This window comes from Dasypus novemcinctus, chromosome 7 (genome assembly GCF_030445035.2).
Source record: "Dasypus novemcinctus isolate mDasNov1 chromosome 7, mDasNov1.1.hap2, whole genome shotgun sequence".
NCBI classification, from domain to species: Eukaryota; Metazoa; Chordata; class Mammalia; order Cingulata; family Dasypodidae; genus Dasypus; species Dasypus novemcinctus.
The window spans coordinates 12,088,691-12,100,054 of record NC_080679.1 but is presented as its reverse complement, the minus strand read 5'-3'; the positions used below and the strand labels follow the sequence as shown (position 1 = coordinate 12,100,054).

Sequence of the window (11,364 nt, the reverse complement as noted above, 5' to 3'; positions counted from 1 at the left end):
CTAGAAAGACAGGACAAATGTGGGTCCTGGTCGCCAGGTGGACAGTGTTGCAGGGAAGCACCCCTTATAAACATTGAGTATAAATTGGCACCTGCCTCCCATTCTCATTTGGCCAAGTCCCAGCCAGCATGGCCCCGCATGGGCCCTTGATCTGCAGCTGCACCTGCACCCATGCCTTCACCTTCTGCAAGACACTTGGTGCTCTTTGCTTCCATATCTGCAAACTCGGCTCTAAATTGTCTTGCGGGCTCAGCCCACTTGGGCAGCTGCTCCCAAGGCTGGGGATGCAGGCTCTGAGGTGCCTGTGACGTCACCAGCTGCCCACAGCCCCCTGTGACCTCACCACCTGGACAGTGAGCCCAGCAGAGCTGAGGCCACTCCCTTGAACCACCACAAGTGGGCAGAGGGGGCATAGATGAGCACGGTGCTCTCGGGAGAGGCTGGAGCCGCCAAGGAGCCCGAACAGGATGGCACCCCTCACAGTCCAACACGGGGGTCCCCCGGTCAGGGACCCCTCCCGGCGGACGTCCCCACAGCAAGCGGGGCCGCAGCGCCAGCCAACCAGCAGGATGTGAGGCAGGCCTCCGTCCCAGCGGCCACGTCGGAGGACAAAGACAACAGGCGCGACGTGGTTCCAGAGCTCGGCAAGGAGAAGCCTGAAGGGGCCATGGCCTCTCAGCTTGTCCACCAGCCCCTGATGGCTCTGAAAACATCCACGAGCCTCTATAACCCCGAGCGGGGCAGGCCACCCCAAGAGAACCTGGGTCCAAAGACAGCGCAGAGTCTTCTGGTGTTGCAGCACGAAGCCCTGGATAAGAAAGAGACCCCACAAACCAGGGGGGTCCCCAACAGAGAGCCGGAATTAGCTCCACCTGCCCTCAATGCTGCTGTCCAGCTGCCCAAAGCTGTGGACGCCCACGGTCAGCCTGACACTCAGACCGCTGGCAACGCGGAGGCTGTTGAGAAGCCGGAGGAACCTGTGGCCTTGAACCTGGAGGCTGAAGCTTCGCCGTCCAGTGAGCCCCGGGGGGTGCTGGACGTGAACTTGGTGGACGGTTCGAAAGACTTGCGGGCTTGGTCTTACCCTCCCACCCCAGTAGGCAGCGCGCCCCCCTCGCCCGACTCCCAGGAGGTGGCCCTGGGGAGGAGGGCCCTGGACTCCAGCCTGTACCTGGCCGACGGGGAGAACGGCTACATGCGCTCCATGACCAGCCTGCTGGGGGGCGGGGAGGGCTCCATCAGCTCCCTGGCCGACATCCTGGTGTGGTCCGACGCCACCGTGGGCATGGCCACCAGCTTCCTGAGCTCCGGCCACGGCTCCGTGTCCGACCTGCTGCACGGCTCGGGGCCCAGCCTGCGCTCCGTGTCCAGCATCCTGGGGGGCGCCAGCGCGGCCTTCTCCTCGGGGCTGGCCACGGGCACCGGCTCGACCCTCCGCTCCGTCACCAACCTGCTGGGCGCCGTCGAGCGGAGGACGGTGGAGGGCATGCGCTCGGCCGCGCGCTTCTTCGCCGGCCTCCTCGCCGCGCACAGGGCCCCTGCGGGCCACAACCGCGATTAGCCCCGGACGCAGAGAGCCCCGAAGGCCCGGCTCAGCAGGCTCCGGGGACCCCAGCAACCTGCACACCTGCTCCCTCGCCCACCCCCGCCCAGACTGGGCAATAAATCACCAGCGAGCGTTTATTTACTAAGCGCCAGCCTTATCCCTTGTCCGTGCAAGTGGGCAATAGGGCAGAGACAGGAGGGGGCTGAGGGGGGGTTCCGAGAGCAGAGCGGTGTCCCTTACGGCTGCTCGGGTTGTCCCATTTGGGGCTCGGGGGCTTGGCCAGGGGAATCAAGTGCCAGCAACTGCGGGGCTTAAACCCTCAGCAGTGGAGCCTCTCGCAGCGCTGGAGCCACGAGTCTGAAATCAAGTTCTCAGCAGGGCCGTGCTCACTCTTTGGGCCCTAGAGGAGATCCCTGCTCGCCTCTCCTAACTTCTGGGGATGGCCGCAGCCCCTGGCTCTCCTTGGCTCATAGCCACATCTCTCCAAGCTCTGCCCCTGTCGACACATGGCCTTGTCCCTGTGTGTCTGTGTCTCTTCTAAGGACACCAATAATCCTGGGTTTAGGGCCCACCCTCGTCCCTCTGGCCTCCACTAATTATGTCTGTGATTAGTTATTTCCAAATAAAGTCAGATTCACAGCTACCTAAAATCCTATCATTTGAGGGGACACAATCCAACCCGAAACAGATGGCAAATGTGCAGGAAGAGCAGAGCTGGGCAGGGCCAGGGCACAGGGCGCAGGGGTCTCGGAGCCGGCATAAGGGACCCTGGCTGATGCTGCACCAGGTAAGTGCATTCCTGGAGAACCAAGCCCTGATCCGCTCAAACCCCAGCTCCAGTGCTTACCGGGAAAGGCTCTCCCTGTCTCCTCACCTGGAAAACACAGATGGTAACTCCACAGCCCGGCGCCCTGGTGCCCTGAGCACGGCAAGGCAGGCCAAAACGCCGAGTGCCCGGCCCGTCACACGCTCCCGCCGCTCAGCGGCTGTCCCTCCTGTCCTCCAGCCAGGCTGGCCCTCCACGGGCCCCACGTGGGGAGAGCCGTCTAGGCAGGGGGACCAACCGTCCCGTTTTGCCTGGGACGGAGGAGGTTTTGGGGCTGTGGGATTCTCTGATTTAAAATCGGGAAAGCCCCTGGCAAGGCAGGACAAGTTGACCACACTAGACCCAGCAGTGTAGACATGTCTTTTCTTCTTGTCTGTGCTCACGGTGGAAGGTGTCAGCAAGAGAGGGGTTCGGGGACATGGGGGAGCTTTGGAAGGCCACCAGCCCACCCTCTGGCTGGATGCTATTCCGCACCTGGCGGCGTGACTCAGTGGACATCAGCCCCGACTCCTGCCCCCGGCCGGGGGCCTCCCGTACATGGCATCCACCGCCCCCCCGCAGCCGCCCTGGGGATCCAGCCAGTCCCCACCCCTGCCAGAGTCTCTGAATGCGCACGCTTGGGCTGAAACCAGCTCACTGATGGATTTGTTTGCCCTACTTGGGTGTTTCTCAAATTGTGAATCAATAGCTAGCACAGACACATCAGTGCGACTGGTGGCCGAGCCTCACGCCGCCTCCTGGTGTCACCAGCATGAGCGCCAGAGGCAGACATTTGCCACCTGGCTTTGCAGGAGACTCGTGCCAGGCCCCTGAGGGAGGCAAAGACCACCAGCCTTGTCTGGCCCTGTCCCTCGAGGAGCTGCCACCTTCTGAAGGTGAGTTGTGCACTGTCCCCCTGCAGGGAAGCAAAAGGGCCTGCATGAGAAGAAAGGAAAATGCCAAGGTGTGAGAGGGTCCATTCTGATCCCAGTAAACGGTGGCCTCCTGGAGAAGCAACTGAGTCAGACCTTAAAAGGGAGGGGAGATGGCATCCCCCATACTGGGGCAGCGGGAGCAAGAGTTGTCACCGGCATGATGGGTGGTTGGGGGAGGACAGACAGAGCCATTCAATGTGGCCATGACAGAGGAGAAAAGGCGGCCAGGGTCAGCCCCACCTGGTACCCGCTCATGCTTTCAACATGTATTTTTGAACATCCACTCTGTGCCTGGCGCAGCTGAGAGCTGTAGGCTGAGAGAGACTAAACAGGGAACACGGCATTGCATTGGAACTATCATTTGGAAGGGATGGAAACCAAACTCGGTAAGGGGATTAGCCGGCTCCTGCTTACCCACCTGGCAGGTGCAGGTGAACCTGAGTCCAGGGCTCGACCACGTCCTCAGGTGCTGTCTGCTTTTCCAGCTCTGCTCCCTGAACTGCTGGCTCCTTTCTCAGGTAGGCAGGCTCACCTTCCTAGAAAGAGAGACGCTTGTTTCCTCTGGCTCTGGCCAGAGAGCCCTGGGGGAGGACACTCTGGGCCAGGCTCGGCTCCCGCACCCACCCCTGAACCAATCACTGAGGCCGTGGGAACAGAAGACCCAATTCTGGGGCTGGTGCCAGCCCAGAATTGGGGGTTCCGCATAGGAAGGCTGCTGGACAAACCCTGTTTTGTGTGTTAAAGCCAGAAGAGTGTAAAGAGCATGGCCTTTGGGATTTACCACCTATTAGCTGTGTTACCTTCCCCTCTCCGTGTCTCAGGTTCCTCATCTGAGAAATGACGATGATAACAGAACCTAAGGCCAAGGTTTGTTGTGAGGATTAAACAAGTCCATGAGTCAAGTGCTTAGAGCAGTGCTTGGCATGAAGTTATGGCAGTATCAGCCATCACCGTGATGGTTACTTCAGAGCTGGACGGATGAGGCCGTGTGCCAAGGGCACACACAGCCTTAGTATGTGAGGAGCAAAGATGGGGGTGGGGAAGCCACACATTGGCAGAGGCTTGGGGTGGGCCCCCGGGGTGGAGAGGGACCAGGCAGAAGGAAGCGCAGGTGCGAAGGCCGAGCAGCAAGGAGACCGTGGTGGACTCTCCACGAGATGGCCCAGACCTGACCTGTGGAACTCAGGGCCAGCAGTGGGTGGGGGGCAGCAGAGGGAATGGGTGGAAGACATTGCCAGAGACCAGCTGGAGTCAGGCACCAGGACGACGACGGTTGTGATTCCCTAGTGGTTGAGCCTGGGTGGTTAGAACTGTGGTGTCAGACAGGGAAAGAGTCGGCGGAAGGGGGTGGCGGACGCTGAGGAAGGGGATAGCATGCTGTGTTTGCTTTTAGAAATGTTGAATTTGAGGTAAATCTGAGGTAAATCTGACTCATGTAGTGGTCCTTGATCTTAAAAGTGGCAAGCCAGCTCCCCCTTCCACCACTGAAGCATCTATGAGGGGCTCACGTTAACTGACACCCGGAGGGCATGGCCATGTGACGAAGGCAGGGCTCTCTGCAAGGCCCAGGGATGGGGTGCCAAGTCCAGAGAACCCCCTGACCCTGCCTCGGGTTGAGTTCCCAGCGCTCCCGGAAGGCCTTGGCAGCCACTCCCCACTGGTTGCTTTGAACCCGAGGCCTCCGCCACTGGCCGAAGCGTCGTGCTGCCCTGAAGGACAGCAAATTGGTGTCCGCTGGACTGGCTCTCCTGGCCGGCCCCTGTGCCGAGGGGTCACTAACTCGGCTGCCGACCGGTCTTCCCCACGGGGGGACTGCACACTCAGGGCCGGGGAGCCTACCACAGGGCAGCGGGTGAACCACCGCTCAGGAAAAGATGGCCGCGGGAGAAAATGTAGCGCAAGAAGGGAAGAGCTGGAGGACAGGGGCTTGGGGAAAGGCCCCATTTCACAGGCAAGAGAAGCGGCTCCCAGGGGACAGGAGCAGGCGGCGAGGCGGGCGTGATGCAGCGCGCTGCGGGCCGTGAGCCTCAAGGCCCGGGGGTGACGGCGTTAGAGGGATGAGAACTGTACTGATGGAGGGCTCCCTCTTGGAGAGAAGCAGGGACAGAGGCGGCGTGTTAGGGCATAGAGAATGGGGTGGCTGTACGGAGGCCATGAGAAACACACACCTCACCCCTACAAAGCGCAGCACCCCTGCACTGGAAGATCAGGGCGCCTGCTGCTCAGCGCCTTCCCGATTATATTTGGAGAGGTGCCTGACAACAACCAGCGTGTCTCTGGGGCCACAAGCACCTTTCTGGATGTGCATTCTGCCCAGGAGAGATCAGCCCGTAATCAGCGGTTCTGCTCAATTAACCGTTTAGGTCAGGCCAAGAGCCAGTGGGGAGGCCCGGCGCCCCAACATGCGAGCCTCGCAGGGGCCTGGCTGAGCCCGTGTCGGAAGGGATGCTGCGGCCTTCACCCCGTGGTGGACACGGTGATGGGCCAGGGGAGGGCCTGAGCGCCCAGCTGCCGGGCATGCCGTCAGCCCCTTCTGGGATGGCGTCAGCCGCCGAGGGCCGGCGACTGCTCTGAGTGTGAGTGTAAGGCCTGCCACGGGGGCCTGCCTGCGACAGTGCCAGCTCCAGAGCTCCGGGGGGCCGGCTGGGGCTGGCAGGTCTGTGCCACAGCTCCTGTCCCCCTCTGCCTGCTCCGGCTTCAGTCTCCTCTCCCCACGGCTTGATCCCAGTGTGCTCTGGAATAAACTGTCTGACCCAAAGCCTGCTCAGAGCTGGCATTCTGGGGACCCCGATCTGTGACACGCAGGCTGATGTGACATCCCACCTGAGCTGGGAGAGGACTCATAAATTCAGATGATGGGAAACGTGTCAAGAGAATTTCTCTTTTGAAGCAAAAGAATGTGGGGGCCAGTTTGAGGATGGTTTAAAAAGATTAAATTTTTGTCAGTATTTTGACTTGCTTGGTAAGGACAACAATATGCTTGTTTAGTCTGTGGCTGTGTGGCTGATTGGCTAAAATCAGCGTGTGGCCTTGCAGATGCCGCCGTCGCCACCGCAGTCCCTTGCGCAGCCATGGTCAACCCCATCGTGTTCTTTGACATCGCCGTCGACGACGAGCCCCTGGGCCGCATCTGTTTCGAGCTGTTTGCAGACAAAGTTCCAAAGACAGCAGAAAATTTCCGTGCCCTGAGCACTGGGGAGAAAGGATTTGGTTATAAGGGTTCCTGCTTTCACAGAATTATTCTGGGGGTTATGTGCCAGGGTGGTGACTTCACACGCCATAATGGCACTGGTGGCAAGTCCATATTCGGGGGGAAGTTTGATGATGAGAACTTCATCCTGAAGCACACGGGACCTGGCATCTTGTCCATGTCCAATGCTGGACCCAACACAAATGGTTCCCAGTTTTTCATCTGCACTGCTAAGACTGAGTGGTTGGATGGCGAGCACGTGGCCTTCAGCAAGGTGAGAGAGGCATGAATGTGGTGGAAGCCGTGGAGCGCTTTGGGTCCAGGGACGGCGAGACCAGCTAAAAGCTCACAACTGCTGACTGTGGACAAGTCTAATTTGACTTGGCTTCTGTCTTAACCACCAGACCATTCCTTCTTAGGAGAGCGCCTACCACCCCTGGGCTGCTCTCAGTATCCTATCATCTTTGTGCTGTTGCTGCAGTTCTTTGGGTTCCAGTCATCCTGCCCTTCCTTCCAGGTATAGCTGGATTGCAGAGTTAAATTTATGATTATGAAATAAAAACCTTAAACAACAACAACAACCAAAAAAAAAATCAGCGTGTGATCGCTGTAGGGTTTTAGGTTTGGCTGGCGGGAGGCACGGATTCCATCAATACTGTGTTGCAAAGAAATCCTAGAGCAGTCTCCCAAGACAGAAGTGAAAAAACTAAGGTCTTACGTGCACATTTAAATATTAAAAGGAAAGGCTGGGGTCCTTGGGGCTAGGAGGTAGCCCTCCTTCTCGGGCTGTGTCCGGGCTTGCAGACGCCCTCAGCATGGGGGACGCGCCCTCTGCTGGACGGAAGGCGCCGCCGCCCGCGCCCCGCTGTGTGGGCCTGAGCTTGGCGGTTACTAAGGAAGAAGTGGGGCTCGGGCACGTTAACTCAAGAGCCCACTAGCCGGGTGAGGCTGGACACTGCCCCTAGGCAGCTCTGAGAAACAAGGCTGGGGGATCAGAAGGGGCACAGCCTCCCAACTGGAGCCCCTGCCAGAGCTGAGCACCACAGCAGCGTGTGTACAGCAGGGATCTGAGACGCAGACCACAGAAGGCCCAGAGTCCCAGGAAGGACCCAAGATGTCCTGCAAACGGGTGGGGCCAGCGAGGTCCCTAGACAGCGAGTACTCGCTGAACCTGTGCCTGGAAGCAAGCTGGCCTTCCCAGGAGAGCCCTGCAGCAGTGGACCCCCTGCGGCCCTAGATGAGTGCCTTAATGTCCCCAAACCTTAGTTTCTCATCTGTAAAATGGGTCTTCCATTTGTCTCACAAGTATGCTATGAGCAATAATGCATATTTTGTGGAAAAGATGGTGTGTAGTTTCCAAGGCTGTATCATAAAAAAATAATGAACTAAATATGATGAGTAAACTCACGGAAGTAAACTCTAGAGAATAGGTTACTGGCAAATAGTATGTCTGTTGAGAATGGGAGCTGATGCTCAATGTATGTAGAATTTTTAATAAAGTTTTTTTTTTTTAAGATTTATTTATTTATTTCTCTCCCCTTCCCCCCCTCCCCACCCCGGTTGTCTGTTCTCTGTGTCTATTTGCTGCATCTTCTTTGTCCACTTCTGTTTTTGTTAGCGGCACGGGAATCTGTGTTTCTTTTTGTTGTGTCAGCTCTCCGTGTATGTGGCGCCATTCCAGGGTAGGCTGCACTTTCTTTCGCGCTGGGTGGCTCTCCTTATGGGTGCACTCTTTGCGTGTGGGGCTCCCCTACGCGGGGGACACCCCTGCGTGGCAGGGCACTCCTTGCGTGCATCAGCACTGCGCATGGGCCAGCTCCACACGGGTCCAGGAGGACTGGGGTTTGAACCGCGGACCTCCCATGTGGTAGACGGACGCCCTAACCACTGGGCCAAGTCCGCCGCCTAAAGTTTATTGCAAAAGTGTGGAAATGATTAGGGTTGATGGTAGCACATTATAGTGAGTATTACTAACACTTGATTTATAAATGAGATTGTGGATGAAAGGGGTAGGCTGTGGATGTAAACGTCAATTGAAAGGAAGCTGGAGAATCATCTAGGGACTGTATAACAGTGATTTCAGTTGTAGGTGAAGACTGTGGTTAGTAATACAAACCTAAGAAAGTTCTTCTTTTACACAACGTTAAGAATATGGTGGCACACGGGAAAATTATAACGAATGTAAGTTATGGACGATAGTTAACAGTAATGCTGTAATATTTTTGCAGCAATGGCAAAGAAGATATTTCAATTCTAAGGGACAATAATAGGGGGTATAAGGGAATAGGGGATTTTTCCTTTTGGAATAATGAAAACATACTAAAATTGAGGTGATGGCAGCACAAGTCTGTGATGAAAATGAGGTTTTGTTTTAGGAGGTATTGGGGGTTGAAACGGGAACCTCATACATGCAAAGCAGAGGCTCAACAACTGAGCAACACCCGCTCCACTGAGTGGACACTTTGAATGGGTTGTACAAAGCACAGGACTGTGTAACAGCTAATCCTGTGGTGGCAGATGGACTGTGGTTAACAGGATAAATATGAGAACGTTTTCTTGTGAACTATAACAAATATATAATACTCATAAGGGTGTTAATAATCGGGTGGGTTTGAGGGAAAATATACCAAATATAAGATATGGGCTATGTTAGTAATATTTTGATAATGCATTTTCATAGTCTGTAACAAGTATTTCACAACAGTGCAAGGTGTTGCTGGTGGGAAGATGTATGGGAACCTTGTAGGATGACATGCACATTTTATTTTGTTTTTTGTAAATTCACAAACTTTACTATACACTTATTGTTTATGTATGTTCATGTGTGAATGATGTACTTCCACAAAACTTTATTAAAAAATAATAATGCGTATGTTAACAAAATAGCTAGTACTCAAAGGTGGGCAGGTAACAAAATTCAGTTTTCTTCTTTCTTCGGGGTTTCCTGCATTGTCTGTGTCTGAATCAGGATTCTTTTTCTTTTTATTAGAGAAGTTATAGGTTTTCAGAAAAATCATGCAAAAAATAGAGTTCCCATATATACCCCCCATTATTATATATTTTTACTGCTTTTTATTTATTCATTTTTATTAAAGAAGTTGTAGGTTTACAGAAAAACACATAAAGTACAGAGTTCCCACCTTGCATAGTGTGCTATACTTGTAACAATTGATGAAAGAATATTAATATAATTGTATTAATAACTACAGTCCATGGGTTATTATAGGATTGACTGTTTATGATGGACAGGCCTATGTTGTTTTCAAAATTTTTATTTTAGTGACATATATACAACCTAAAATGTCCCCTATAACCACATTCAAATTTGTAATTCAGTCCCTTAATTGGAAGCCACGGAAACTCAATGTGCAGTTGCTTGGGCACAAACCAGGGGGATGGGCTGGACCAGGCAGGACTCACGCGGAACTGGTCTTGGGGACACTGCTGGCAGGGACTCAGCTGTAAGGACTCTCCACCTCGCAGTCTCCTGTACCTTTCCAGTGACTGCCTCTCCTCGGGCTTCTGTCCTGGGCAGGGAACCTGAGTCCTGGGCCACCCTGCCTCTCCCTGTGCCCTGCCCCACCCCTCCCACAGAGGGAAAGGAGGGCAGGAGGCAGCCTGTCTTCTGGCTCCCGAGTCCCCACTGCTGGTGGCACCGCCCTAACCCCCAGAACACTCCCAGCAGGTAACGTCGCCTCTCCCACAAAAACAGGCGGGGATTCCAGATGCAGTTGCCTTTCAGGTGTTAGATGTTAGCCCAGAGCCAGAAAGAGAAACACAGGCCTACTCACAGGCTGTGAGGCCCGGGGTGTGGCCACGACACCGGGGCTGACACCTGGGCGTGCCTGTGTCACACAATCAGAAACTTCCCTTTGACCACCGGCTTTGGAAAGTTCTGAAGTATCCGTAAGTGTATCCCCCAACTCCATGGACTGAAAAATATTCCTCTGCATTTCTGAATTTTAAATGTCAGCCAATGAAGAGAGAGGATTCACCTAAAAAAATTGGTTGTGCTGCTAACCTCCTGTATTTTGTTATTACTTTTCAAAACGCAGCTTTTGGTCCAGGAAAAACACCTCCCAGGGATGCCCTCTGCCACACTGAATGTAACAGGATAAGCAAGCTCTCTGGCAAGAGGAGATGGTTAGAATTACCCTGGGCCGTAGACGGGTAAGTTGAGGCAGAGCAAAATAGGAGCATGGTGGTAGACTGCCCCCGGCCCCTGCACAGAATTCTGGGCTTCAGGCTTCAGCCTTTTATAATCTGCTGGCGTGACACAGCGATGAGCAGGGAGCTGGAGCACCCTAAGAACAGGCTCACAGCAGGAGCTTCTGTGCAGGCCCCTCCCACTCCCTTCAGCCCAGGGTGACCGGCCTGTCCTGTCCACGGCCTCTCCCCTCTCCCGCAGCAGCCACCTCAGCCCCAGTAAGAGGAGACGAATGGCACAGCACAAAGGCCGGAAGGCCCACGAGTGGAGGGAGAGAGAACAGGGGGAGGGGAGCCGTGGAGTGCGCAGGGCCCAAGGCCTCCTCCCCGAGGCAGGTGGCCAAGCCCCGCCAAAGGGGGCAGAAGGCAAACGGTCCGTGCGGCCACCTGCCCCTCGTTAACAGAGCAGGAACCCAGGTTGGGGCCCGGGGAGGAAACGAGACTGGCACAGGAAACGGGGCAGTCCGATGGGGTGACGGCGGACAAAGGCCTCTCTCTGGGAGAGAGCCCCGGGTTCCGGGGCGCACTGAGGCCGCCCGCCACGCCCGCCAGCGCGAGGCCAGGGCACGGGGTCTGGGTTGCCGCGAGCCAGGCGGCGCCGTTTCCTCTTCTGGGGCCGGTCCCCTTCCGTCGGGGGGAAGGAAGAGCAGCCCGGGGTCGGGGCTGTCGCTCGGGGCGGGAC

The 11,364-nt window shown here is 55.9% G+C and overlaps 1 protein-coding gene and 1 pseudogene across 1 annotated transcript; both read left to right on the top strand.

Annotated features, from left to right (window-relative positions):
* The first annotated feature begins 394 nt into the window (after positions 1-394).
* On the top strand, positions 395-1,691 carry TEX44 (testis expressed 44). The gene has a single exon (XM_004447069.3). It carries the CDS (start codon positions 416-418, stop codon positions 1,559-1,561), a length of 1,146 nt encoding a protein of 381 aa, XP_004447126.2. The 5' UTR covers positions 395-415; the 3' UTR covers positions 1,562-1,691.
* A 4,642-nt stretch (positions 1,692-6,333) lies between these two features.
* Positions 6,334-6,851, top strand: LOC101429377 (peptidyl-prolyl cis-trans isomerase A pseudogene; annotated as a pseudogene).
* The last annotated feature ends 4,513 nt before the right edge of the window (positions 6,852-11,364 follow it).